Genomic DNA, 27,050 nt, shown 5'->3' with positions numbered 1-27,050 from the left:
CTTTAACTCTCATACAAATATCAATGGCCAGTCATACTGTACAAGCAAAACTGACTCCAGACAAATCAAACTACTGTGGAGGTGTGGTGGTGTAGTGGTTCAGTCACTTGACTCATGAACCAAGGGTCGAGGGTTCGAACCTCACCCAGAGCTAATGTCCTTTAGCAAGGCACTTATCCACATTTGTCACTCTCCACCCAGGTGTTATGTAGGTACCCGGTAGGATGTGAAAGTCAATGTGATTAGATTGGCATGTGTGCACTGATAAACAGTTGCATGGCCATGGTACTCCCCAGGGAGTGGAGATGGTGCACTTTATGTGTGGAACAGTGATGGATCCTATGACCGGGGTAATAATAATTACAATGTAAAGCGCTTAGAAACCAACGTATGAAGCGCTATATACATGTAACTATTATTATTATTATTATAATCATTACATTTTTACCAATGACATACTATTAGTAGGATTGGGGGCAGGTTTCCCAGTGTGATTGCTGCACCCGCAGATTGTTTACTTACTTGAGCAATGATCCTCGTCACTGTTATCTGCACAGTCCTGATAGTTATCGCATTCCCAATCTCTTGGGATACACTGTCCATTGTCACACACATAGCTGTCCCAACCGCACGTATCGGGGTAGAGAGGGGTAGTGTTGTTATAAACTGGAAAGGAATTTGAACAAATGACATGTCACATACTTTGAAAATCAATTAGTTCTGACATTTTTCGTTCTTCTTCTCCTCCAATTCCTGTTTTTTTTTAATACTACTGCTACTACATAACTACTGCTACTACTACACAACTACTACAGAAGACAGACAGTAGTTTTATAGAAAGTAAAGTAGATCTAGATGAAAAAGTGTGTACATGTAGTGGTAGAGTAGTCAAACGCCCTAAACGCCTTGACTTGTAAATATGTTATCTGGTATTTTTTGTACATATATTATCACTGATGGTTTTGTATAATCACTTATGTTTTTGTATTATTACTTATGTTTTTGTGTTCATGTATTGTAAATATGTTTGTACTCTCATACCCCGAGAGGGGGTCGATAGAGTCAATAAAATCTTCCAATCTTACAATCTTACTACTACTGCTACCACTACATGTACTACTACAACTACAATTACTACTACTGCTATTACTTTTTCTACTACGACAATGACTGACTACTACGACTACTCATACATGTAATACTACTACTACAACAACTACAGTAATAATAATATGAATAATTATAATAATATGAATAATTATAATAATGCTTCTTCTACTGCTACTACTTCTACTAAATTTCTACTCCTCTAGTACCACTACTAGTACTACTTCTATTAAACATTATTTAATTTCAACTATCATATTCAAATAAATAACAGCTGTCATTAAACCGCATCCCAAATTTTAGACTCTCAAATGAAAAAAAAAATGAATAAATAAGTGGACTATTGGAGAAAGATTATAGATGTACTGAAATCATGTCAATTATCCATTTTTTTTTTACTTACTACAATCGTATTCATCGGAGCCGTCCGGGCAATCCCGGTAATTATCACACTTCCAGGTGAAAGGTATACATTGAGATCCGTTCATGCAATGGAAGTAACCAGGTTCACAATCAAACGGGTTTGAGGTTGTCCACGGATACATCGTGGTAGCTTAAGGAAAAATAAAACAGAAATATATATTGATTTTTTTCTGAATTTCTAATTCCATGCAAACGATTGCTATGCCTTTAAAAAAATACAAAAAAATGTCAAACAATCATGCCAGCAAATTTAATTACCCCAAGTCATCAATTAAGATTGATATGTGTTTATAATATGAGTTTTGTGCTCATTTGATTATTAATGTTAGACAGGCTGAACCTTTTGCATGCCTTAAGGCCACCGCACACCTTATGACCCGACTGGTCGGCGACTGGCTTGCGACTGAGTGAGGGGAGATGAATCGCAAGGTGGTCATAAGCCTCGACACCGCACACCTTGCGATCCGACTACCACGCTGTCTGCAACTCACGCATGGGCTTTTTGCTTTTTTCCATAACAAAACTGAGAAAATGCGCTTACTACTGCATATGCGCGTTGTTTATCATATAGGCGTTGTACAACTCTGCTGTCTGATTGGCTGGAAGTTGGATTGAGCTTGCGATCAAGTCATAAGGATTCGACATGTCAAATCCTTCTGATTTTCCTTGCGACTTGTCTCTAACCGGTCTGCAACTACCAAGCTGACAATAGCTGTGACGTCACATCTCCCCCACTCAATCGCAAGCCTGTCGCAGACAAGTTGGGTCGTAAAGTGTGCGGTGGCCTTAAGTCCTCACTTTCCATGCCTGCAGCATTAAATATGGATTTAACGTACATGTACTTAAAGGACAAGTCCACCCCACCAAAAAGTTAATTTAAATAAAAGGAGAAAAATCCAACAAGCAAAACACTGAAAATTTCATCAAAATCGGATGTAAACTAAGAAAGTTGTGACATTTTAAAGTTTTGCTTAATTTCACAAAAACAGTTATATACACATCCTGGACGGTATGCAAATTGGCAGACTGATGACGTCACCCACTCACTATTTCTTTTGTATTTTATCATATGAAATATGAAAAATTCAAATTTTCTCCCCATTGTCATGTGAAACAAAATTTTATTACTCCCTGAACATGTGGAATTACCATTATTTTAACAGTTTATGGTTAAGTCAAGTTGGTCCTTATTGTCAAATCTGTAAAAATTGAAATATTGTATAATTCAAACAATAAAAAACAAAAGAAATAGTGAGTGATGGACATCATCGACTCTCTCATTTGCATATCGCTGAGTTGTGCGTTTAACTGTTTTGTGAAAAATAAGCAAAATTTAAAAACATCATAACTTTCTTATTTTACATCCGATTTTGATGAAATTTGTTGCGTTATGTTTGTTTTATTTTTCTTTATCGATTCATATCAACAATTTTCTGGGTTGGACTTGGCCTTTAATAATCAAAGACACAACTGCGCTTGTTATTGTGTTTTCCATGACATTTGTTGTAAGTGTTGTAGCAGTGACGGTGGTGCATGTTTGTTGGGTAGTGATTGTGGTAGTTGTTGTATATTCTCAGCCATCAAGAACACAGGTGGGTTTATTCAACTATCTACATTTCAAATTGTGTATTCTGGTCAAAATATAATAATAATAACAGTGATGTCTTATTGAGCACACCCACCGTCCAGAGACGCTCATGGCACTGGGGCAGCATAAAGATTCTTTGAAAATTGACAAAGAAATCGTAAATCACTACAAGTACAGTCTTGCATCATCACCACTGAAATTCCCAGCTACATCCTGGTGGGGCCTGGTGCCCTTGCTGCCCCGTTCACTGACAATTTATGAGAACCAAATTATCAACAAGTGGAATGCCTCTGGCCGTCTCACCTGCATCACGCAATTCAATATAGCAGCAGTGCTGATTTTGAAAACTACTATAACTCGCACAAGATGTTCAGTGATACTTGGTTACTCTTATTTCCACGTTTTATGAACTAGACCAATACACTTATAGAGATATGATGGCAATTCAACAAATACCCCCAACGTGGCCAAAGTTCTTTGACCTTACATGACCTTTGACCTTGATCATGTGACCTGAAACTCGCACAGGATGTTCAGTGATACTTGATTACTATTATGTCCAAGTTTTATGAACTAGACCAACACACTTTCAAATTTATGGCTGTAATTCAACAAATACCCCAATTTGGCCAAAGTTCATTGACCCTAAATGACCTTTGACCTTGATCATGTGACCTGAAACTTGCACAGAATGTTCAGTAATACTTGATTACTATTATGTCCAAGTTTCATGAATCAGATCCATAAACTTTCAAAGTTATGATGGTAATTCAACAGATACCCCCAATTCGGCCAAAGTTCATTGACCCTAAATGACCTTTGACCTTGGTCATGTGACGTGAAACTCATGCAAGATGTTCAGTGATACTTGATTAACCTTATGTATAAGTTTCATGAACTAGGTCCATATATTTTCTAAGTTATGATGACATTTCAAAAACTTAACCTTAGGTTAAGATTTTGATGTTGATTCCCCCAACATGGTCTAAGTTCATTGACCCTAAATGACCTTTGACCTTGGTCATGTGACATGAAACTCAGGCAGGATGTTTAGTAATACTTGATTAACCTTATGGCCAAGTTTCATGAACTAGGTCCATATACTTTCTAAGTTATGCTGTCATTTCAAAAACTTAACCTCAGGTTAAGATTTGGTGTTGACGCCGCCGCCGCCGCCGCCGTCGCCGTCGCCGCCGCCGTCGGAAAAGCGGCGCCTATAGTCTCACTCTGCTATGCAGGTGAGACAAAAACAAGATGTGCATATACATTGTACATGAAAATCCTATACAAATAATTGTCTATGTAATCAACATACTTACACAAAGTAAACAAGGGTACCTTTAAATAAACATGTTTAAAAAAAACTCATGTTCTGTTCTCCAAAAATGAACATCAAATAAAGATTAAGATACTTACATGGAAAGCTTTTTGAAGCACAGATTTCTATGCAGTCACTGTACATGTCACAGATGACCAAACTGTGTTTTCTAATTAAATTCATTTTTTTAAGCAGCCATCAAGCTTATCATACCAAGGAAACAAAAGTGTTTTGCACTAAATGTTTCAAAAAGCTTGTTCTGGTAAAGAGCATCAACCATCTTCTTAGATACTAATGGAAGGCCTCTTGATGCCATAAGAGACAGCTGTGTTTCTATTTCTAAAACATTTTAAAAAAGCTCATTCTGGTTCCCAAATGAGCATTTAACATAGCACTGGATACTTACTTGGACAGTCTATCTCAACAAATATCTTCTTAGATACTAATGGAAGGCCTCTAGAAGCCCATAGGACACAACTGTGCTTCTACTTCTAATAAATTTTTAAAAAGCTCATTCTGGTTCCCAAAATGAGCATTTCATCATCATCATCATCATCTGCTATCATCTTCAAAGGGCTCTGCAGCCTAGCTCGAAGATGAAATTACACTTGGATGCACATTATGAGGAGTGAGGGATATTTTCAAGGTGATTTTTCTGAGCTTTTGGAAGCTGTCAAGCAAAACTGCATATACTATTTGAAGAGGGAGTTTATTCTAACTATTTAACATAGCATTGAATACTTACTTGGACAGTCAATCTCATCACTATTGTCACCGCAATCATCGTAGTTATCACACTTCCAATAAGATGGTATGCATCCGCCATTTGCACAGGTAAACTGGTATTGATTGCAGCTACTGGTGCTGCCTGAAATTTATTTTAAAAAACATCAAATTTTGATCAAATTGCCGTACTTGAAGTGCCAGATTTTAGATGCAATAAAAGACCTGAAAAATTAATGTCCAATTTGCTATTTTTTGTGATGTCACTAGGTGTCATTACAACCTCATTTATTGTAAATATTGTAAATTGCTTTGATCAATCTTATTTACTGGGTAGAAAGCAATAAATTGTATTTACAACATAATGAAACTTCCCCAGCAAACCTTGAACATTCCAAGCCTCATTTTCCTGGGTTCTCACTTGTAGTTCCATTGGTTCATCATTATTACATCTAAAGAATTCATGAATATTTGAGGAGTTACTCTTTAAAATTTTTGCGAAATTCAATAATCTCTGAATTTTTTCCCTCATTGTTTTCAATGCACTGTATTGCAGTGACACACACATGAAGACTTGAGGAGTTAAGTTATTATAAACGGTGGTTTAGTTGCTAAAGGGTGAAACCACAACTATTTAAACCAGAGATTAGAATACTGGGTTGAAGAATTGTTCCACTCACAGTTTTGTTCGTCCCAGTTGTCTCCACAATCGTTGTCACCATCGCAGATCCACGTATATGGTATGCAGCGACCGTCAGGTTCACACTGGGTGTAATTGTCATTGCATCCAGCTGGTCGCGTCGTTGGTATATCTACAAGTGTGAACACAGCAGAAGATTGAATAGAAATTATTCATCGCTACGCATGGCATGTTCACATTGGGCGAATATGAGGATACATCTAATTAGGCATGTCGTAGTGTGAAGGATACGTGCATGCATATTGTATCTTTCACCAATATCATGAAAACAAGCTACATTCACATATCATCAAAATTATCAAAATTTTGTAGTGTTACCATCATCATCAGCATCAAATCATCATCACCATCATCATCACCATCATCATAATCATCATCATCACCACCATTCAATATTTCATTAAGAACAAAGTAACTAACTTGTTATTTCACAGCCCCTTTCATCTGAGTTATCCCAGCAATCATTGTCCAAATCACAAACATAGCTCTCAGGAATACACCTCTGGTTATCACATTGGAACTGGTCTGGATCACATGTACCCCATTCTAAATACAGAAGACAGAAAATTCAAAATATTAATATTAATAATTATATCCCTTTTATGAATATTGGTATGAATTGGTCAATTCACGATCATTTGCATTATTCCGGTGAAACATTTCTAGGCATGTCTTTATGAATATTCATTAGATGGGCTGATGATGTCATATCCCCACTTGTTCTTTTGTATTTTATCATACAAAATAAGGTTTATTCAAAAATTTTCTACCAAGAACTAAAACAAGTGGATTGACAACCGATTATGTGCATTACTTATTTATTGCCACAACTTATTTCATCATAATGGAGACACATGGATATAACTATTTTCACAAAATATTAATAAACTTTAAAATTAAATAAATTTGTTATTTGTGATCAGATTTTGATGGAATTTTCAGCATTTTACTCTGCGAATTTTATTGTATTTATTTAGATATAAATATTTTCGGCCCGGAACATCTCTATATTAAGATGAAGTATATTTTTCTCAATGATAGACAACCTGGTATATATCAGGCCAAAAAAAAATCAATTTTTCATTTTCGGGAGCTACTTTTTCGCAACTTACTGCATAAATCTGCCAACATTGATAAGCTTGAGCATTGCACTGAATCTGGATTTTCTATTTTTTTTCGGACTCTTATGAGCATTTCAGGTGAGAAATCCCCCAAAAGCCCCAATATAATTTTTTCCTTTGTATAAATAAGTTTTTAACAGGAGACGTACCGCAGTCTTCTTCATCAGAACCATCGCCACAGTCGTCATAGTGATCGCAAATCCAATTGTTAGGGATACATCTAGAGCCAGTCTTACAGGTAAACTCCTCTCCTGCCTTACACGTGTAGTAGGCTGCATGATGGAAACAAAAGATTAGTATGAAGATTAAGAGTAACTAGGAGGTCCCATGACATTTAATCTGCCGACAATTGCTCCGCTATGAATTCCACACATTAAAGGACAGGTCCATCCCAACTAAAATTTTCATTTGAATAAAAAGAGAAAAATCCAACAAGCACTGAAATTTTCCTCAAAATCATATATCAAATAAGAAAGTTATGACATTTTAAAGTTTTGCTTAATTTCACAAAACAGTTACATGCACATCCTGGTCGGTGTGCAAATGAGGAGAGTGATGATGTCGTCCACTCACCATTTCTTTTGTATTTTATTATATGAAATATGAAATATTCTAATTTTCTCCTCATTGTCAAGTAAAACAACAATTAATTCCTCCCTGAACATGTGGAATTAGCATTGTTTAATACTACATGTATATGGTTCAGTCAAGTTGGTCCTTATTGTCAAATATATAGAGAATGAAATATTGTATAATTCAAACAATAAAAAACAAAAAACAAAAACAAAAAACATCGTTGACCGTCTCATTTGCATGTCACTGAATTGTGCATATCACTGTTTTGTGAAAAATAGGTGATACTTTAAACTGTCATAACTTTCTTATTTTACATTAGATTTTGATGAAATTTTCAGCGTTATGCTAGTTTGAGTTTTCTGTATTTATTCAAATCAACATTTTTCTGGGGTGGACTTGACCTTTAATAGAATGACAAACTTCAACCCTGGATTTAACACTACACCCTTTCCTAACCTTGACCCTAAAGCTAAAACAAATCCTGAATGCAACCCTAACCCTGAGGTCGAAGCATGGATGGCAACTAACTTGGTTTTGCTGTTTTATGGCTATTTTTCAAACGGGATTACAAAATGACTACATAATGACAAGATGCTCACTGTGATAGGTACTGACCTGCAGCAGGCCGGACAATGTCTGATAGGACACAAACAATACTTACGACAATTGAGTTCATCTGAATTATCTGTACAGTCACTTTCACGATCACATTTCCACATGATGGGGATACATCGGTCAGAGTTAGAGCACTGGAACTGGTCGGGCTCACAAGTAACTCCTGTAAGAGAAATTTTGGTTGTTTTTTTAATTCAAAGTTCACTGTATATTGTATGTAAGAAAATATCAGAATAGTCATTATTGCCTTCAGAATTAATTGAGCATGGAAAGAGTTAATATAAAAACTAACACCATCATCATAACCAGAATTATATCATTATCATCATCATCATCAAAATCACCATTGTCATCAACATCATCATAATCACCATCGTCATCATCATCATCTCCATCATCATCATCATCATCACCACTACCACCACCACCATTGGCAACATCACCACCATCACCACCATCACTATCATCACCACCACCACCATCACCATCATTATAACCACCATCACCATCACTATAACCACAACAACTATCACCACCTTAACTTCCATTCCAACCACCTCGACCACCATCTCCATCATAATCATCATCATCACCACCACCATCATCATCATCACCACCATCATCATCATCACCACCACCATCATCATCATCATCATCACCATCATCATCATCATCACCATCATCATCATCATCATCATCATCATCATCACCATCATCATCATCACCACCACCACCATCATAATCATCATCATCACCACCACCATCATCATCATCATCACCATCATCATCATCATCACCACCACCATCATCATCATCATCACCATCATTATCATCATCATCATCACCATCACCATCACCATCACCATCATCATCATCATCACCACCACCATCATCATCATCACCATCATTATCATCATCATCATCACCATCACCATCACCATCATCATCATCATCACCACCACCATCATCATCATCACCATCATCATCATCATCACCATCATCATCATCATCATCTTCACCATCATCATCACCACCATCATCATCATCATCATCAAAATCAACATCATCATCACCACCATCATCATCATCGTCACCATCATCATCATCATCACCACCACCACCACTACTTACCCTGGGTAACACAATATCCCGAGGTAACATTCAATTTCTCCCCCGCCTCACACTGGCATTCCTCTCTCCCGTCAGGTGTAATAACAACCTTCATGTTATCTGGACACAGACACACCCTCGTCACTGCATCAGGGTCTATCGGATCCGGTTTCACGATACATAGATGGGTGCAGCCTCCGTTGTGTGAAGAACACGGGTTCACACCTACACAAACCAAAGATGAGATACAGGGTGGAGTTTCACAACTATAGAAGTTTTAACTGAAATAACACTTACCAGGGATGTCATACATGCCTGATAAAAATTCTCAAAATCATCTAGAATGATCCCGTTCCTACATGTACATGATCTACATGATAAATATGTCTTACATGGGGGGAAACATTTTAGTTTTGATATACAAATAAAATTATATGCCAATTTATTCTCTATTCATCTATCATTCTATTCAGTATTAGTATATCTGAAAAGGTAATATATTTTTAAGACTAGCTATTTATACCTCACATTCAATGAGAGACCACATACAGTGTTCGCTACCCCCCCCCCCTTTTAAAACTTGTTTTCTTCTAAATTTGACTTACCCTGTTGCGATGCATTGTGGAAGATTTTAAGATCCATAGCACTGCTCATGTTACGTACCACCGTCTGGACATCACCTCCATTATACTTATTGGCCGACTGGATACTCAACTGTGACCAGTCATCCCAGTATATCTTGTTCTAAATGGAAACCATGACAACAAACTTTAAGGTTGTTTGCAATATTCAATAAAACGACAGAATTTCAATTTTGAACCAAAATTTATAATCATATCAGGGGCCCGTCTTACAAAGAGTTGCGATTGATCCGATCAAACACAACTATGGACGGCCAGCAACGTCAATATCTAAAATGTATACATGTATTTGTTCAAAATATTTTCTAGATATGATGTAAATGCATACATTCATCGTCCTCTTGAAGATTCTGTGTGATCACCTTTGTTTACTAAGGAGATTGAGCAAATTTCCTCAAGAAAAAATTATGGTATGGATGGATTTCCATACAGTTGAGATTGATTGGGTCAATTGTAACTCTTTGTAAGACGGGGCCCAGGAGTTTTTGTATAAAAGCATTACTGTATCATATCGGCATTGTATAAAGATACTACAGTCAAATCAGCCACCTGGCAATCGTGAAAGCCTGTCAATATTTGCCACCAAAATCATCTCCAACTTGAAAAGGAATGAGTTATAGAACCTGTCTATAAAAGCCACCTGTCTACAGTAGCCCCTATTTCTGTTCCACTTCAATGGCTTCATAGACAGGTTTGAATGTAATGTTATTATTACTTTGAAGCACAGAGCGGTATCGGTTCATGAAAGATATCAACTCTATCGTAGGTACCAATTTACTACACCTGGGTGGAGAGTGGCAAATGTCGATAAATGCCTTCCCAAAGGACGCAAATGCCATGGTGGGATTCGAACCCCAGACCTTGTGGTTCAAAGTCCAGAGACTTATCCACTGAGCAACAACACCTCTTCAAGTACAGGATGGTAAAGAATAAGAAAATCATGTGAAGACCTTGTAAACGCCGATGGAGAAAGGATGCGGGGTGTCTTGGTCGCGTAAGACTACACGATGCGAGCCGTCCAACCACGCCGACTCGATGCGGTCAAAGTGGGCATCGGTCCAGAAGATGTGGCTGGATTGGTCATCGATGGCCAAGCCGTTCGGCCAGTAGACTCCTGTAGTGATCAACATGGTAACATTTGCACCGTCCATGTGAGCAGAGGCGATGTAAGGATGTTCTCCCCAGTCAGTCCAGTACATGTATCTATGACAGGTTGAAAGGGAATTAAAGTACTTATATTAAAAATGTGGAAATTTTTGAAGAAAAAATATACTCTGTGCTTTCAAATTATTTTTGTATGAATTTGATCTCATTTTTACAAATAACTTTCTATTTGGTTAATCTATCTTCATAATGTTAATTTTCTCTTTAATTTATACTAAAAGTATTATATTTAGATAATGCAATTATTATTTGTATATATTCTATTGCACTGCAAGAGCTCCCTAGCTGATGTACATACTACCAGAATAAATAGTTTTGTAATTCTAATTTGATTCCAATACCTCATCACAGCATACCTTAACTTTCAACCTGTGTATGATAAACCTTCCTAGTAATAGTTCATTTCACAATAAAACCTCACAACCAGGGAGGGATACCAACATCAACAAAACATGATTACTAACCCTCTCTTGGGGTCTAGAGCAATCGCTCTTGGTTGATCTAGCGTAGCATCTATACGAAGGACGCGTCTGAAGCGGCCATCATAGCGTGCGACCTCGATGTGATCAGATTCGGAGTCCACCCAGTATAGATTATCAGCAAGCCAATCAAAGGCAAGACCTTCAACCATATCAAGATGGCCGCTGACGATGCTTCGATCCTGGTCTTCAATGAGTCCAGGACAGAATCTCTGCAAAGGATACCAATTCAAGAATATTGATGCCAAGGTGTGTTTCATAAAGACTTAGAGCTACAGTAACTTTGCCATTGTTGTACCTACCATGGCAACCTTGATTATGATTGTCTGATGGGCCATGTTAACATCGTATCAGATGACAATGCTATGATCCTGGTCTGCATAAAGTCCAGGACAGAATCTCTGCAAAGGTGGGATTTGGGAGCATTGATATCTGGGGAGCGTTATATCAACCATTTCCTCTAACAAGTTGTCAGATCTGAAAACTTGCTTAGATTTTGATTGGATGAGATGCACAGTTCATATGGCAACCATTAAATATAACGGGGCTTGTTGGATAAAATATCCGACAAGTCCTTTCATGACACGCTCCCCAGGGGTCTGTTACATAAAAACTTACATCTACAATAACTTTGACATTGTCGGAACTAGCCAGGGGTGTAGTCAAGGCCAGTACTTCCCGAGTCACCAGGCGGCTACACATAACCTTCTCCCATATACATTGTACAATATGACTCGGGCGGAGGCGGAGGCTAACATCAGCAACATCTGGCCTCAAGGCTGGCCTCAAGGCCGGCCTCGACCAACCCCAGTAACTACATTGGTAACCTCGATTATACACTTTGATCTGCGAACGAGAAGAGGCCAAGGTCAGCAAAATATGGCCTCGACTACATCCCTGATTACTACATTGGTAACCTTGATTATGATTGGCTGCAGGCCATGTTACCATGATAACAAAGTTTTATCTTAAGAATATATTTTGCAGAACTTTACTTACATGTATTTCATGGAAGGTGTCTTCTGCATAGTAATAGCAATCATGGTCGACGTCGTAGTCGACGGCCGTAGCTAGTTTCAGGTTGTCTATCGGCAGTCGTTCATTGATGCCATCACTGAGGAAGTATCGGTGAATCTCTGTGCGTTCGGCATACAAAATAAACTCTGCGCTCTCTATATGTTATAAAGGAAAGAGAAAGTGTAAGATTTCTTTTACACCGGTATGTGCACTGATTTAGCTAATACATGTACAACATAAATTCTGAGCTCTCTGTATGTCAGAAAGGAAAGAGAAAAGTAAGATTTCTTTTACACCCACAATACGTGCACTTATTTCGATTCAATTCAATTCAGCATTCATTTCCAATTCATTAAAAATACAAGTTGATATCATGATCATGTACAAACAAAGAGACAATAAAAATTAAAACATATCATTGAAATATAAATAAAACAGGAGTGTACTAAAAAGCCAGGAGAAGGCTTGTTAAAACGCACACACCCAAAATAAATAAATTCTTAAAATAATTGTAATATATGGATGCAGCAAGTAGCAAAAGAAAAAATAAAAAATAAAATAAAAATAAAAAATATTTGGCTACATGTACAAAATGATATATGGCAGATAATAAATGCTTTTTTATTACTAACTATTATTACTGGCATTAGCTTCTGCACTATTCATATTAGGGGTTAGGCCATGGAAAGGTCGACTGTACAACCAATAAACTTATAGGTTGATTAGAGAGTCAGGGAGTTACCTGCAACGGGACATGACACTTGATCAGCCTCATAGTATTTCTCATCACCTCCTTTGCAAGTATCCCCTTCCACTTTACGATATCTACAACAAAAAGACATACATAGAGATTAGAAGCTTTGATGACAGTGAACTTAATGACGTTTTCATTATTAGTAGAGGTGTTGGTGGTGGTGGTGGTGCAGGGAAAAAAATTACATGGAACTTGGGGCTAATTCGCCTCCAAAATGCCCCAAAGAGCCAGGGCTAGGAAACTATTTTGTTTTAAGGCTGAAATTTCCATAGGGTGCAAACTGTAATACAATGTAAGCAAACTTGACCAGAGAAGTGAAAAAAGTTTTTTAATTGAATTTTCACTTGTAGTGGTGATGTTGAATGAACAATACAACTGGGTAATATAAGATATTACCCCCCCCCCCCCAATCAGTCAACAGTACTAAATATCAGTCAATAGTACTAAATATGAATGAATTTCTTTCACCTTTGACCTCCTCCAGAATGTATCCTCGGGGCAGGGGTCTGGTTGAACGGTAGAATCTCTATCATCCTCCGGGTCCCTCATACGACTGGGCAATACATGTATATATTATCACCCCCCAAATCAGTCAATAGTACTAAATATGAATGAATTTCTTACCCCTTTGACCTCCTCCAGAATGTATCCTCAGGGCAGGGGTCCGGTTGAACAGTAGGATCCCTCTCGTCTTCTGGATCCTTCTCACAGATATAGCTGTTACCCTCATTCTCCATGAAGCCAAAATCACTGTTCAAATCAAGAATTGAGTACTAGACTTCAGTATAATATTTATTTATCCAATTAATGCATGTGAGCATGTGCAAATATTGTTATGTAGTATGTATTTAACTTCCTGTTATCCTTTCAGTCATTCACCTTCACTTGTTAACAAACTCCCCCAATGTCATCTAAGATTCCCCAAACCCCAATACCATTTAACTCCTAAACCTTGACCATTTATGACCAACCCCCAGTGACGTCAGCTAACCTCAAGGAAGAAGTATGACTCACACTTCCAGCCCCAGTCACTTGCACAGAGCATCACCACACCCCTTATAACAGAGAAAGTTTGATAGACAGTTAACTGTAGACCAATCAGATCAAGTTTAGAACCCTCCCACCTTAAATTGTTACACCACCAAAACTAATGATATAAATAAGGCTTTTTGATTATTAGAGAAACGAGATAATACTAGACCCACACTCATCCATATAAACTGACTGACTTCAAGACTTAGACGTCCATCCAATATTATTTCAGCTTCAGAATCTTAATCTTATACATCAAAATTATTATATTTATCGTCTCCTGTTTTATCGGAATCTTCATTGATATCTTCATGTACTTCGAATTGTGAAATGCAGCTGATTATTGATTATTAAATACCCTGTGATTTTGAACTGCAAATAACTTTGTTCAGAGTTCATCATTTATGTTCCTTTAAGCTCCCCTTTATATCTTACCAATCCCAAACACGACAATAGGGCCAAATAATGAAAGATGTACGAGAAGACCAAATGAATATACCACACTGAGGTCTACAGTGCCAAGGGCAGTGTATCTATTTCGTGAGACAAGGACAGAGTTTATCGTGCCACCTCACAAGCTTTGCTGGTATCAATGGTCAAGACACAGATGAGGGAAAGAAGCTTCTCTCATGAAGAAGTACGGACTTCCTTCAGCTCTTAAAAATGCAACAACTAAAGAAGCATTCACCACTTTATACTGGAGGCTAGCAAAAACTCACAAGGGGTTGTAATTCTCGCTACCCCAAATAGCGATTTCGCCGAGATCCGGGAAAATGCCTGTAACGCGCATTGCATTATGGGATAGCTTTTCGGTATTACAATTTCCTGATCGGAAGTCCAATGCACTGTTTTGCCATTCAGATCAACAGTGCCGTCATGCACAACAACACAACGTGGCTTTCGCTCGGAAAGTTCGTGATCACAACCTTCTCTTTCACATGAAATATATTTTTTATTCATAATTCAAATGGAATCAAAACTGACCAAATTAGATAAAAAGTATTGTAATCTGTACATATTACGCTGATTGGCATCGATTTCAACGTGGTGGAAAACTCAGTGTCGCGAACCTCGCGCGAGCATGACTCTGAACCGGAAGTGGTGATGACGACCCGACGGAGTGAAAATTATCTCGTCTCGCGCATTATGAGATTTTTGTTCCTATTTGGGGTAGCGAGAATTACTTGCTTACGCCCTGTTGTTAGCTGGCCAATGCGTGTACTCGTGCTCATTGAAGTTTTTAAAATAGCAATCCTATGTAATTTTATATCATTATGAAATATACAATCACTAATGAATCTTCAATATAAATATTATCCTATGTTATGTATTATGTTTAATTAAGATATATTCTATGTAAAGTATATGTAAATAATTGTTACGTAACTAGAATAATATGACTAAGTCCAACAAGTAATAATTAATTATAACCACTCTCTAGTGTACGTAGAATGCGTATCTTCTTTTCTAAGAACAAGCAAATTGTCCGGGATAATAACCTACACATAGGTTCCTTTAATGAAGTTTTTTGTTTGATATTAAATTCCTCTTTCACTTTCACTCAATTAATATAAGTTTAGAATTATTATAAAAACGTAAGTAACCTATAATGAAAATGCATACTTATAAATTTTTCCTTGATTTCCTGCTAATTTGCAATACTGGTTCTTTTTCAATTACTCAAATCATTCCCTCTATTGTCATTCAATTGTATTATAACAATGTCGACTTCATAATGTGCTGTATAAAATGTGTTCTTTTGATTGTTTTATGTATATATGTATTGTGCAGGGCCCTGGTTGACAACAGTGTCTCAATCACTGAACAGGCTACCCTGGGTGAAGAAGACATATAAAATAAATTGTGTCGGTAAGAAAACATGCATTGTTGGTTTTGTACTTCTCCTCCCCCATGCTCAAAATGCTATCAAGAGATCAAGCCTACATGTACATGTAATCTAGATTGTTAGTAAAAAGTAATATCAACAATGTACATGTATAATAACAGAGTAACGAGCAAATGAAGATCAGGGAAATTACTGAAAAATGCCTGTCAATTTAAAGTGTAGTCCCACATGTTGCTTCCTCTGTTAGCTAGACCAGAAAAAGCATGCGGTAATGAAATGAATATAATTTCCAGCAAACCTGAATCATTCTATGTTCAGTTGTATTTAATTTGTATGTATTGGATTGTATTAAATCCAATGTTTAGTTGTATTTATTGATGTTATTATTTTCTACTTTGTGAATATGATTCTTTGTATGACTGTTTTTGTATGGATTTTTATGAGCAAATAAATTAAAATTGATTTTGATCAAACTTTGTTGTTCTAGATATTAAAGCATTCAGGCATATGATAAACACTTTCGGATTGCTTCCAGTCATGTCATATCAAAATCAGATTTCTATACCAGAATTCTAATTTAGGTTTAACGACACACATTCTATCCCCCTTCTCATTAACTCACCACTCGAAATCATCTCTATCACAGGAGCAGTTGACAGAAGAGATTGGTCTGTCGTAGTCCCGTCCATTGAAGCAGTCTGAATGAACGCGTCTCCTTTCATAGATGGTCTTCCTACCTAACAGACAGCTATGTTCAGGGAACTCTTCACCTGGCCACCATTGCTTGTAATCATCGTCCCCACAGACGGTAGCTGATTAGAAATATAATAAAAATATATATCCACTCAAAGGTGCATAGAACAGCTACCATGTGCATATTTATATACAGAATTGCCAACCCTTACGGAATATTAATGAGATGTGTTCTAATGTGAATTCTGATTGAATGACTGAGCAAAAAACTTTTGTTAACATGTTTTGTCTCTTTAGAAAACATTTGGTTCAGCCGTTTGGTTATTCACATTGTAATTTCTTATCTGATTAATATTCCGTAACGGTTGGCATCTCTGCATCTGCAGGTGACTCTACACAAGTCATATCTCTTGGTACAACAGGGAGCGAGTTTGCTCAGTCAGTAAAGCGTCTGCCTGTCGTACAAAAGGTCGCAGGTTCAAGTCCCGGGTGGATGATTGAGGCCTGCATTGGTGTAAACATGTCCCTAACCTGTTCCATAGATGCAGGCTATGTTACATTGGAAAACATTCCGTCCCTCTGAGAGGAAGTTTAATAAAGGCCCCGTGTAGAAGAGAGTCACCACCTTTGCATGTTAAGAGTAGGGGGAAACCCCGGTATAGTGGTCCACCTGCATCCCTCCTTATCACTTATATCAGGAAGAGAGACCTGCGGGTCATAGTGATTCAGTTTGCTTTTCGCCTCCCAGGCACAGGTGATGCCAAACAGATAATAGTAATAAATCTGCTTGACATGACCGAAATTCAAATTAGAAGATGTAAAGACATGATTTACATATTCTGTTCTGAAAATATCCTGGCATAGTATGTTCTTTGGATTAAAACAAGAGTTTTTTTTTTTAATACAGTCGCAATTTGTAAAGTTTTCATCAAAACAATTTGGCAGAAAGTTTGCATCACATATTCAACATCTAGCACTCCAACATATTCTAAATTTTTAAAAAGGAATTTCTCAGGTCATGCAGAACTTCACTATTGGCTTCATGTTCAGGACCCCCACAGAAATTTGAAAAAAGAATTCCATGACTTTTCCATGACTAAATTGCTGCTTTCCATGGCTTCCTGTGACATCCCGGGAGTTATGTAGAATTTGGGATGTCACAAAACTGGGAAAAATGGAAATCATGAACACCAATTATAATAGCAGAGTATGAGAGTTGTGAGACATGACAAACTGGAAATCTGCCATAGCCAAGAGGTAAATGCAATTCCATGACTTTTCACAAATTTTCTGAATTTCCTGACTTTTCCCTGACTACATCACTAGGTTTACTTTCCACTTACAGAAGACATTTCTGAAGTTGATTTGTACAATAAGCCACGAGTGTGTTTCAGTCTCGGATCCAAAGACCGTGAAGGTTAGACTCTTTTCTCCTGGTTCAGTCATCAATCCATAAACATAGATCTTCGATTCTGAGAAAGCCTCAGAGTGCCAGGTCTCTCCTTCATTCACGCTGTATCTGTAAGGGAAAATTGACAGAGAGGATGTTGTTTAAAAGCTCTTGGGAACATTTCATGAAAGGATTTACATTTATGGTAACTGCCATGGTAATAAGGCACATCAGCTAACTGAAATTAATTATCCCCAAGGTACTTACTATAGTGGCAAAGCTAAAATAAGAAATAAATATTTATGAAACAGGCTCTTGATTAACTTACACTTAGAAAAACTAGTATATTATTCACTGATTGGATCATTTATTGATTGATTACTTTACTGCTTAATTGATTACTTGACAGCATTTTATAACATAACATTATTTGATGGCATTTTATAAATACTTGACAGCATTTGCATTATTTAATTACTTCACAACATTTTATGACATCAACTTGCTTGACAGCAAATTAGAACATAACCTTATTTAATGGAAATTAATAACACAAACCTACATGGCAGCATTTTATAACATCAAATTTATACTTGACAGTGTTTATAATATCAGATGACAGCATTTGATAATATCAACTGACAGCATTTGATAACATCAATTGACATCATTAAATGACATCAACTTACTTGACAGCATTTGTATCTCCTCTCTGTTCTACAGCAGTAACCACACCACCATGGTCTCCAAATGCAAAGAAATGATTGCCACGCAACACCTTTATACAATTAACACAAAACAAAAATAAGAAGCCAAGTAAAGATTTATTCAATTCATAATACACAGCACATGGGGGAAACCAATAACATGTGATGTCACAAAATTCATAATGTTGCTATCATCCAGTGCATTTATAGCAAACTTCCGTTCATTCATTTCTCTTGGTTTTATCTGCTCTTCTTAACACATACTTTACATCATTTGCTGCCTGGAACTGAACGGCAGTGCATTATTATTATTAACATGATGAGGTGTCTATTTTCTTTCAAGCAATTCCTAGGGAAACAATCGTATTGGATTTCCATGATCTTACCTCATACCACGAAGCCCCAGCCGTTGCAGAGAGGTAGACGTTAAATTCCATTGTTTCGTTTCCAAGAAGGGTCTTGCCGACCTTACCCGTAGCCAGGATGAGACCAGGAGCCGAGGACTTGGACAGAATTGGGATGGTGCGAGATCCTGGAGCTAATTGACTGAACCTCTGAGAGAGATGTAGAGAACATCCTTCCTGATAGGTTCAAAAAGAGGAAGCAAAAGCGTTGATGGGATTGTTGCGATACCTTTGACGCAGTGGGTAACTGCCAGAATTTAATGATCATAGAACAATTTTTAGGATTGATTGCATCTATAGAGCACAATGCACTATCAATCCCAAAAATAAGTTTTACAATTAATATTGAGGATCAATTGCAAAAATTGCATCAATGTAAATCACTGTTTCTTGAAATGATCCCAATGCTTGGTAACACAAGGCTTAGAAATTGAAAAAAAGAACAACTTTTAGGATCGATTGCACACAACAAAATGTACTTTCAATGACAAAAATCAATTGTATGCTCAGTCTCTAATCTAGTGACTAACTCACCAAAGGGTTACAGTTGTATGGATGGCCGTCAACATCATTCTCAGGAGCAGGGACCGGGAACCATTCTCCACCCTTATCAAAGGTACCATACGTAGCCATGTTCTCAGCAGTGTAAGAGGATGAGGAGTCGGTGTTCAGGAGGACATTGGCCGCATAGATCCCACGCAGTCCGTCAACCTTGTGGAAGTCTGCAAAGGGTTCATCGGCATACCGGCTGCAAAAAAAAACGGTTTAGGAATTTCATTGGGTGATTTCTAGTTCAGTGTTGACCTTTTGGTGTTGGTGTTAGGTCAATTTTCTCACGATTATAACACCAAACATAAAATGAGGATGGTCCCGAAAAGTTATTCACTAGTTGTTGAGATGTCAATAATGTGATCTGGATCAGTTTTACAAACTCTGAATAAGTTTTGGAGCTAGGGGAAGCGATCCAAATTTCAACACTAACACCAAGGCCAACACCGGACTTGAAATCACCCAAATGAGGAATCAAAATCTAAAACAATCCTTACCAGTAAATACATACCTAGTTTACCATACTCACCAAACAGGCCACCATTACAGACTACGTTCTAGTGAAGACATTTCATTCTAATACATATTCCAAAAGTTGTTTCAAAAAGAAAAGATAAAGCTAGCTTTGATTTTTTTTTTGTCCCAAAGTGTGGAATAATTTGCAAGCATATCTACAGTATGACCTTGTACATCAGTGGAATCATTAAAGAGAGATCTACACTGTATCATTCTCCTACTGTATCAATATTGGAGAGCTGTATGTCAAAGTGATTGATTATGTACTATATATTAGTATCATGTTTTATTTGGGGGGCTATTCCTTACAACCTAATGTACTGCCTAAATTAATTACATTGGATAAGCTTTAACATGGCAGTGATTTTTCTGAGCTCTTTTTTAAATGTCCAGGGCTCTTTTTGAGCATTTTGAGGGAGAGCTACCCCGAGCCCCTGTAGAATTTTCCCCAGGTCTACAGCATACCTTAGCCACGTGTCTTTGCCCACACCTTCAGGGTTATAGTAGGAGATGTTCATGAGAGAGAGAGCGAATTCTACACCCCTAGCCTCAGAGATGTAGAGATTGGTCTGTAGGTTCTGATGATGGACGCAGACAAAGACCTGTTCCTCGGACGCATCGGCAATGTAGAACTCCTGAAAGATAAGAGAGTAACTACGTTAAATCTATTCTCACCAATTCTGGGGGGTGTTTCACAAAGATTTAAGTATTACTTAAAGTCACACTTAAATGCCAACGCGTACATGACATGTAACGCGCAGTCTTATCGATTATAACGCAGTAGTGGGAGTCCTCTTGGCATAATCTGACCAATGCAGTCATGCCTTTTACAATGCTGGCAACTAGGCATTTAACTTAAGTCTTTGTGAAACACTGAGCTGCGGAAGGCCTGCACCTTGGTCCCGTTTTTATACAATGGTAAATTCACATCAAACCCAAATTACAAGTAATCTAATTGAGAAATGGGAATTTTAGATTAAACACAATTTCAGCTTGATTTAAACCTATCGCACCACTTTGTAAGATGTGGCCCTGGTTCTTCTAAAGGGTGGCACTTGGAAAATGTTGACTATTTTTACCTGGGTCCCGCAACACTAAGGTTAGCGATGAAACGCTAATTTGAAAGAACCTTTCTGATTGGTTCCTAGTCAGTCTGAGCAAAAAATGTGAATGTCACAATTATTTTGATAGGCCATTTCATTTAGCGATTAATCACTAACCTTTGTGTTAATATGGGGCCCTGACCTTTTTATTACTTAGCACAGGTTGGGGGTGGACCACCGATTTACTGGAAGGGGTTTAAACTTACCCTGTTTGGAACAGTAAAAGGAAACTGGGCAGTCCTGAAAGAACCTCTATCGTGAGATACCAAAAGCTCCAATTCATCCTCCTGAAGAAAAAGAAAAAAAAGGAATGGAACACAGTGAGAATATAATAACGGGACAGCCCAGGGAAGAACTTCAAGAAACAAATTGTTGTGTCAGTGCAAGAACGTCCTTAACACCAGACTTTCACTCATCGCATGCAAGCAAAAACGCCCTTAGTAGCACATACATGTTAAGTGCATTGTGTAAAGGAGTTTCTGCACCGATGCATTGCCGAAATATTTTGCTAAGGACGTTCTTGCACCAATACAACAAAACAGTGAGAGATTTTCACTGATTTTTGGTTATAAGCTACTGAAATCCTTGCATCTGATTGGCTTTAACAAGTTTGTCATTGAGAACCACTGATGATGCTTTTTGAAACACCATCAATAGGGGTTGTCTCTTTTTTTTTCAACAAGCCAAGAAAAGTTTCCAAATATAATTTTCTTTTACAAGTAATTGAGCAAAAGGAACATTAACAATGGCCACGTTTTTATTTCTCTTCCTCTCTTTTTTTAATATCTTATTACATATACATGTATTTTCCTTTTTACTTGTACATGTATTTACTGATTGTGATTGATGCATCTTCCTTCATCTTTTATCGTTTTGTTTCATATAATGTGCATGTACATGTATGTATTTTCTTCATTTTTCTTTCTTCTGTACACTTTTCAAACGATAAGGTATAAACATGACCCCTTGCTTACATGTACATACCAACTTCAAGTTCAAGGTACAAGTGCCCAAAGATAACACAAAAGTCAAAACACATATGATATGACTCCAACATCAAACATAAATCTACAAATATTTCATATTATAAGATATCATCTGGGCAATTTGATAAATAACTGATATAGAGTTCAAATGCTGGACCTTTTAATAAATACCTCATCATGTGTTTACATAAAACATGTATTTCCATACTTTCATAATCCATTGAAGATCATCCAATTGGCTTTAAAATGTATGCAACATGTACAGCATACATGTACAGTGTACATGTATGTATTTTCAATCAGTAAAATACAGTACCAGGGAATAATTTTCCTGGTATTGCATCGCAATTTGCTCCACATTTTTGAAAGACTGCTATGCATAAAGTCTTTTGTATATATTTTTACATCTAGACTGTATATTTATACTTTAATAGTTGAGAGCTTTTCTCTAATGAATAAAAATGCTATTCAAATTTGTGAAGCAAAATTATTCCCCGAGTCCTGTACAGCCAATACATTAAATAGCATATAAATATTTTCAGTTTTTATTCTGATACAGCATACATGTAATCATATGGTTGGTATTTTCACACATTGGACCTTGTTTTCATGGCAATATAATGAAACAGAAATTCTAGCAACCTCTTTCTTGCCAAATAAGGGTATAAAAGTCCATGGCATGAAATTCAGCTCATACAGTACTGTATCCCATCAAGAATTTTTGTTTAATCATTACATATAAATCAGAATAGAAGAAAAAAGACTTGTACAGTAGTAGAACATTTTTTTAAGAATACAAGGCCAAATTCTAACACTTGGCTTTAATATGGTCCTACAGTATTTTGCATTTTATGCTTGATAGGCATTATCAATAAAATCTGAAATACAGCAGCTGATCTTTATCACCAAAAGAGAAAAAGTGATGACTATCATTTGAAACATGACATCCCAACTTCACAATTATTACTGCACAGAGATGAAGTGATGATGATCACCTACATGTGGAACAGTGTGTACATGTATAATGCATTACATGATTGTACAGTATTACCTACTGTATTAGTCGTCGATGTGAACGTGTACCGTTGCTATGGCACTGTTGGTGCATGATTTCATGCATGTAAAATGAGCTGTTCATCTCCCACCAATTTCAACAGATACACATTTATAAATACAAAGACATGTGTGTGTGGGTATTGAAATGTTTTCATTCATATCATAAATTCTTTTCAAGAGCAATTATCATACATCACTGGCTGATAAAATCCTTACAATTAAAAGATAACATAGGATGGATGTAAAAAAAAGCAATATTTTAGAATTATGACAATGGTAGCAACATTGTATCTCATATAAACAGTTTCCTTAAAAAAGGTCATGACATACTGCATAAAAGGAGAATATAACTATTATCATAGATTTTAAATGTATTTAATAATTTTAACAACAACAATCATAGTAATAATAATAAACAAGTGGAATGCCTCTGGCCGTCTCACCTGCATCACGCGATTCAATATAGCAGCAGTGCTGATTTTGAAAACTACTATAACTCGCACAAGATGTTCAGTGATACTTGGTTACTCTTATTTCCACGTTTTATGAACTAGACCAATACACTTATAGAGATATGATGGCAATTCAACAAATACCCCCAACGTGGCAAAAGTTCTTTGACCTTAACATTATTATTATTATTATTATTACTTATTATTTGTACTGCGCTTTTCCCTTTAGGCCCAAAGCGCTTACAATGAATTAATTAAATGTAATATTTTAAAAACTACAAAGTACGAAAGAGATGAGTTTTTAATGACTTTTTGAAAATTGCTAATGTTGGAGACTGTCTAATTATTAGTGGCAGGTCGTTCCAGGATTTTGAAGCCGACACTGTAAAAGTTCTGTCACCAGCTAATGTACGAGTTAATGATTATGTGAGGCGAAGGTGATCACTGGCCGACCTAAGTGCTCTAGTTGGTGTATACAGATTCAAGCAGTTACTTAAATACTGTGGAGCCTGTTTATTCAGTGTTTTGTAGACAATCAAGAGTAATTTGAACGTAATTCTCTGTTTAAAAGGAAGCCAGTGAAGAGAATTAAAGAGTGGTTGGGAAGGATGATCTCGGGAAACCTGTAAAATTAATCGTGCTGCCCAATTTTGTAGTCGTTGAATACGAATTAATTGATTAGAGGGAATTGTAGAAAGGAGCCCATTGCAATAATCAATACGAGACAGAACCAATGAACGAACAGCATTGTGACAGGCAGACTGGTCAATGAACCTTCTGATTCTAGAAATGTTCCTTAAATAAAAAGTGACTGTGCTACAGATATGAGAGATATGGTACGACATTGACATGCGGGAGTCAAATATGACACCAAGGTTTCTTATTTTTTCTGATGGTCTAAAGAGTGTACCATCAACATCAAGTTGAACATTTGGAAGATTGCGCAAGTTATAACATGACCTTTGACCTTGATCATGTGACCTGAAACTTGCACAGGATGTTCAGTGATACTTGATTACTATTATGTCCAAGTTTTATGAACTAGACCAACACACTTTCAAATTTATGGCTGTAATTCAACAAATACCCCAATTTGGCCAAAGTTCATTGACCCTAAATGACCTTTGACCTTGATCATGTGACCTGAAACTTGCACAGGATGTTCAGTAATACTTGATTACTATTATGTCCAAGTTTCATGAATCAGATCCATAAACTTTCAAAGTTATGATGGTTATTCAACAGATACCCCCAATTCGGCCAAAGTTCATTGACCCTAAATGACCTTTGACCTTGGTCATGTGATGTGAAACTCAAGCAGGATGTTCATTGATACTTGATTAACCTTATGTATAAGTTTCATGAACTAGGTCCATATATTTTCTAAGTTATGATGACATTTCAAAAACTTAACCTTAGGTTAAGATTTTGATGTTGATTCCCCCAACATGGTCTAAGTTCATTGACCCTAAATGACCTTTGACCTTGGTCATGTGACATGAAACTCAGGCAGGATGTTCAGTAATACTTGATTAACCTTATGGCCAAGTTTCATGAACTAGGTCCATATACTCTCTAAGTTATGCTGTCATTTCAAAAACTTAACCTCAGGTTAAGATTTGGTGTTGACGCCGCCGCCGTCGCCGCCGCCGTCGGAAAAGCGGCGCCTATAGTCTCACTCTGCTATGCAGGTGAGACAAAAATTATAATAACAATAAAAATAATACCATAATGGCAATTAATGGATAATATTATTTTTCATAGCCTTTTTTACGGATAGAATGTGTTGTATAGTTTATACATGCACAGGTAATTGTAAGATTTGCTTTTATACATGCATATACTGTAGATTTGGATTTTCAGAGACATTTTGAACCCTATCAACAGCAAAAGTATATATATGTAAACACTGACCTAGTTTTTTTTTTCTATTATTATTAAAAACATACGGGGAAATATATGAATAGACCATTTTCTCAGATTTCAGCAAAAGACACAATGCCCCATGACAATGGTTATTCATTCATTATTAAAAAAGGTATTTTTTTCAGACCCGCATGTTTAATCATGCATAATGCTTTCTTGTACACCATGCTGTGTATGGCACAAAAGCCAAGGGGTGGCACAAAATATGGTTCTGAGAAAAAATACTGTACACATGTACAAAAAAATGTATGATTTTAATATACATGTAAAGTGCACGAGCATTTGAAATCGAAATTTGTTTAACATGGAAATACAAGTGCATTAAATATTGATTTCCCCAAATTAAGTCGTCATAACCTTCCCCAAGTTCAAAAAAAAATAATGTGAAAAAAAGGGAAGAACTTTGTTTCTAAAACATGGCCCACATAGTGATGTACGGTGGTTGAATTCACCTAGAAATAATAGAAAAATTATGATGATGAGGTGGAGGAGGAGGAAGAGGAGGATGATGATGATGATGATGATGATGATGTTTTTGTTGTTGTTGTTGTTGATGATGATGATGAGGGTTGATGATAATGATGATATATTTGTAATAATAATAATAATAATAACAATAATTAAAAAACAACAACAGCAACAATAATGCAATAATCATGCAACCAAGGTATATCCACTCTGCAAAATCGAATGAAAAAGTAGAGTTAAATTGATGAAAACAATCATGTTTTTTCTCTCAGTTTTCCAATAACAATGCAATTCTTTCCATTAGGTTTAGTGCTACTATTTCAAATGGGAATGAAAGCCATGATGTACCGTAAATCAAACCTAAATCCACGTTTTCTTTATAAACCTTTGTCTGGAAGTGGAAGCCGACACTATTGGACAAGATCATCAATCAGCCATTCATTGTCAAGGTAGCAAATATGGACGGCTCTTTGATAACAGACTCTTTGGTAATATTGAAAATGTTGTGTTGTTCATGACAATGTTATACTAGTACATCATGTATATCAAGAGTGAGTGGAAATGTCTCCTAATAATTTGATATATG

The 27,050-nt window shown here is 36.7% G+C and overlaps 1 protein-coding gene across 1 annotated transcript in view; it reads right to left on the bottom strand.

Annotated features, from left to right (window-relative positions):
- Positions 1 to 24,067, bottom strand: part of LOC129267329 (sortilin-related receptor-like) — a 66,393-nt gene extending 42,326 nt beyond the window's left edge. Inside the window, exons 1-22 of the mRNA XM_064103218.1 lie at positions 24,062 to 24,067; positions 21,783 to 21,863; positions 20,939 to 21,108; positions 19,943 to 20,156; positions 19,391 to 19,585; positions 18,987 to 19,075; positions 18,251 to 18,426; positions 16,837 to 17,026; positions 13,961 to 14,086; positions 13,325 to 13,407; positions 12,565 to 12,737; positions 11,551 to 11,777; positions 10,873 to 11,125; positions 9,887 to 10,025; positions 9,303 to 9,506; positions 8,218 to 8,334; positions 7,130 to 7,252; positions 6,280 to 6,405; positions 5,840 to 5,971; positions 5,182 to 5,304; positions 1,511 to 1,660; positions 523 to 666 (exon numbers count right to left, since the gene is read on the bottom strand). Coding sequence (XP_063959288.1) covers positions 523 to 666; positions 1,511 to 1,660; positions 5,182 to 5,304; positions 5,840 to 5,971; positions 6,280 to 6,405; positions 7,130 to 7,252; positions 8,218 to 8,334; positions 9,303 to 9,506; positions 9,887 to 10,025; positions 10,873 to 11,125; positions 11,551 to 11,777; positions 12,565 to 12,737; positions 13,325 to 13,407; positions 13,961 to 14,086; positions 16,837 to 17,026; positions 18,251 to 18,426; positions 18,987 to 19,075; positions 19,391 to 19,585; positions 19,943 to 20,156; positions 20,939 to 21,108; positions 21,783 to 21,863; positions 24,062 to 24,067 — 3,241 coding nt within the window. The remainder of the gene's footprint in view (positions 1 to 522; positions 667 to 1,510; positions 1,661 to 5,181; positions 5,305 to 5,839; positions 5,972 to 6,279; positions 6,406 to 7,129; positions 7,253 to 8,217; positions 8,335 to 9,302; positions 9,507 to 9,886; positions 10,026 to 10,872; positions 11,126 to 11,550; positions 11,778 to 12,564; positions 12,738 to 13,324; positions 13,408 to 13,960; positions 14,087 to 16,836; positions 17,027 to 18,250; positions 18,427 to 18,986; positions 19,076 to 19,390; positions 19,586 to 19,942; positions 20,157 to 20,938; positions 21,109 to 21,782; positions 21,864 to 24,061) is intronic.
- Positions 24,068 to 27,050: the final 2,983 nt, after the last annotated feature.

Source organism: Lytechinus pictus, chromosome 8, assembly GCF_037042905.1.
Source record: "Lytechinus pictus isolate F3 Inbred chromosome 8, Lp3.0, whole genome shotgun sequence".
Classification (NCBI taxonomy): domain Eukaryota; kingdom Metazoa; phylum Echinodermata; class Echinoidea; order Temnopleuroida; family Toxopneustidae; genus Lytechinus; species Lytechinus pictus.
Note: the sequence above shows the minus strand (reverse complement) of the source record. Positions and strands in the feature narration are given on the sequence as shown.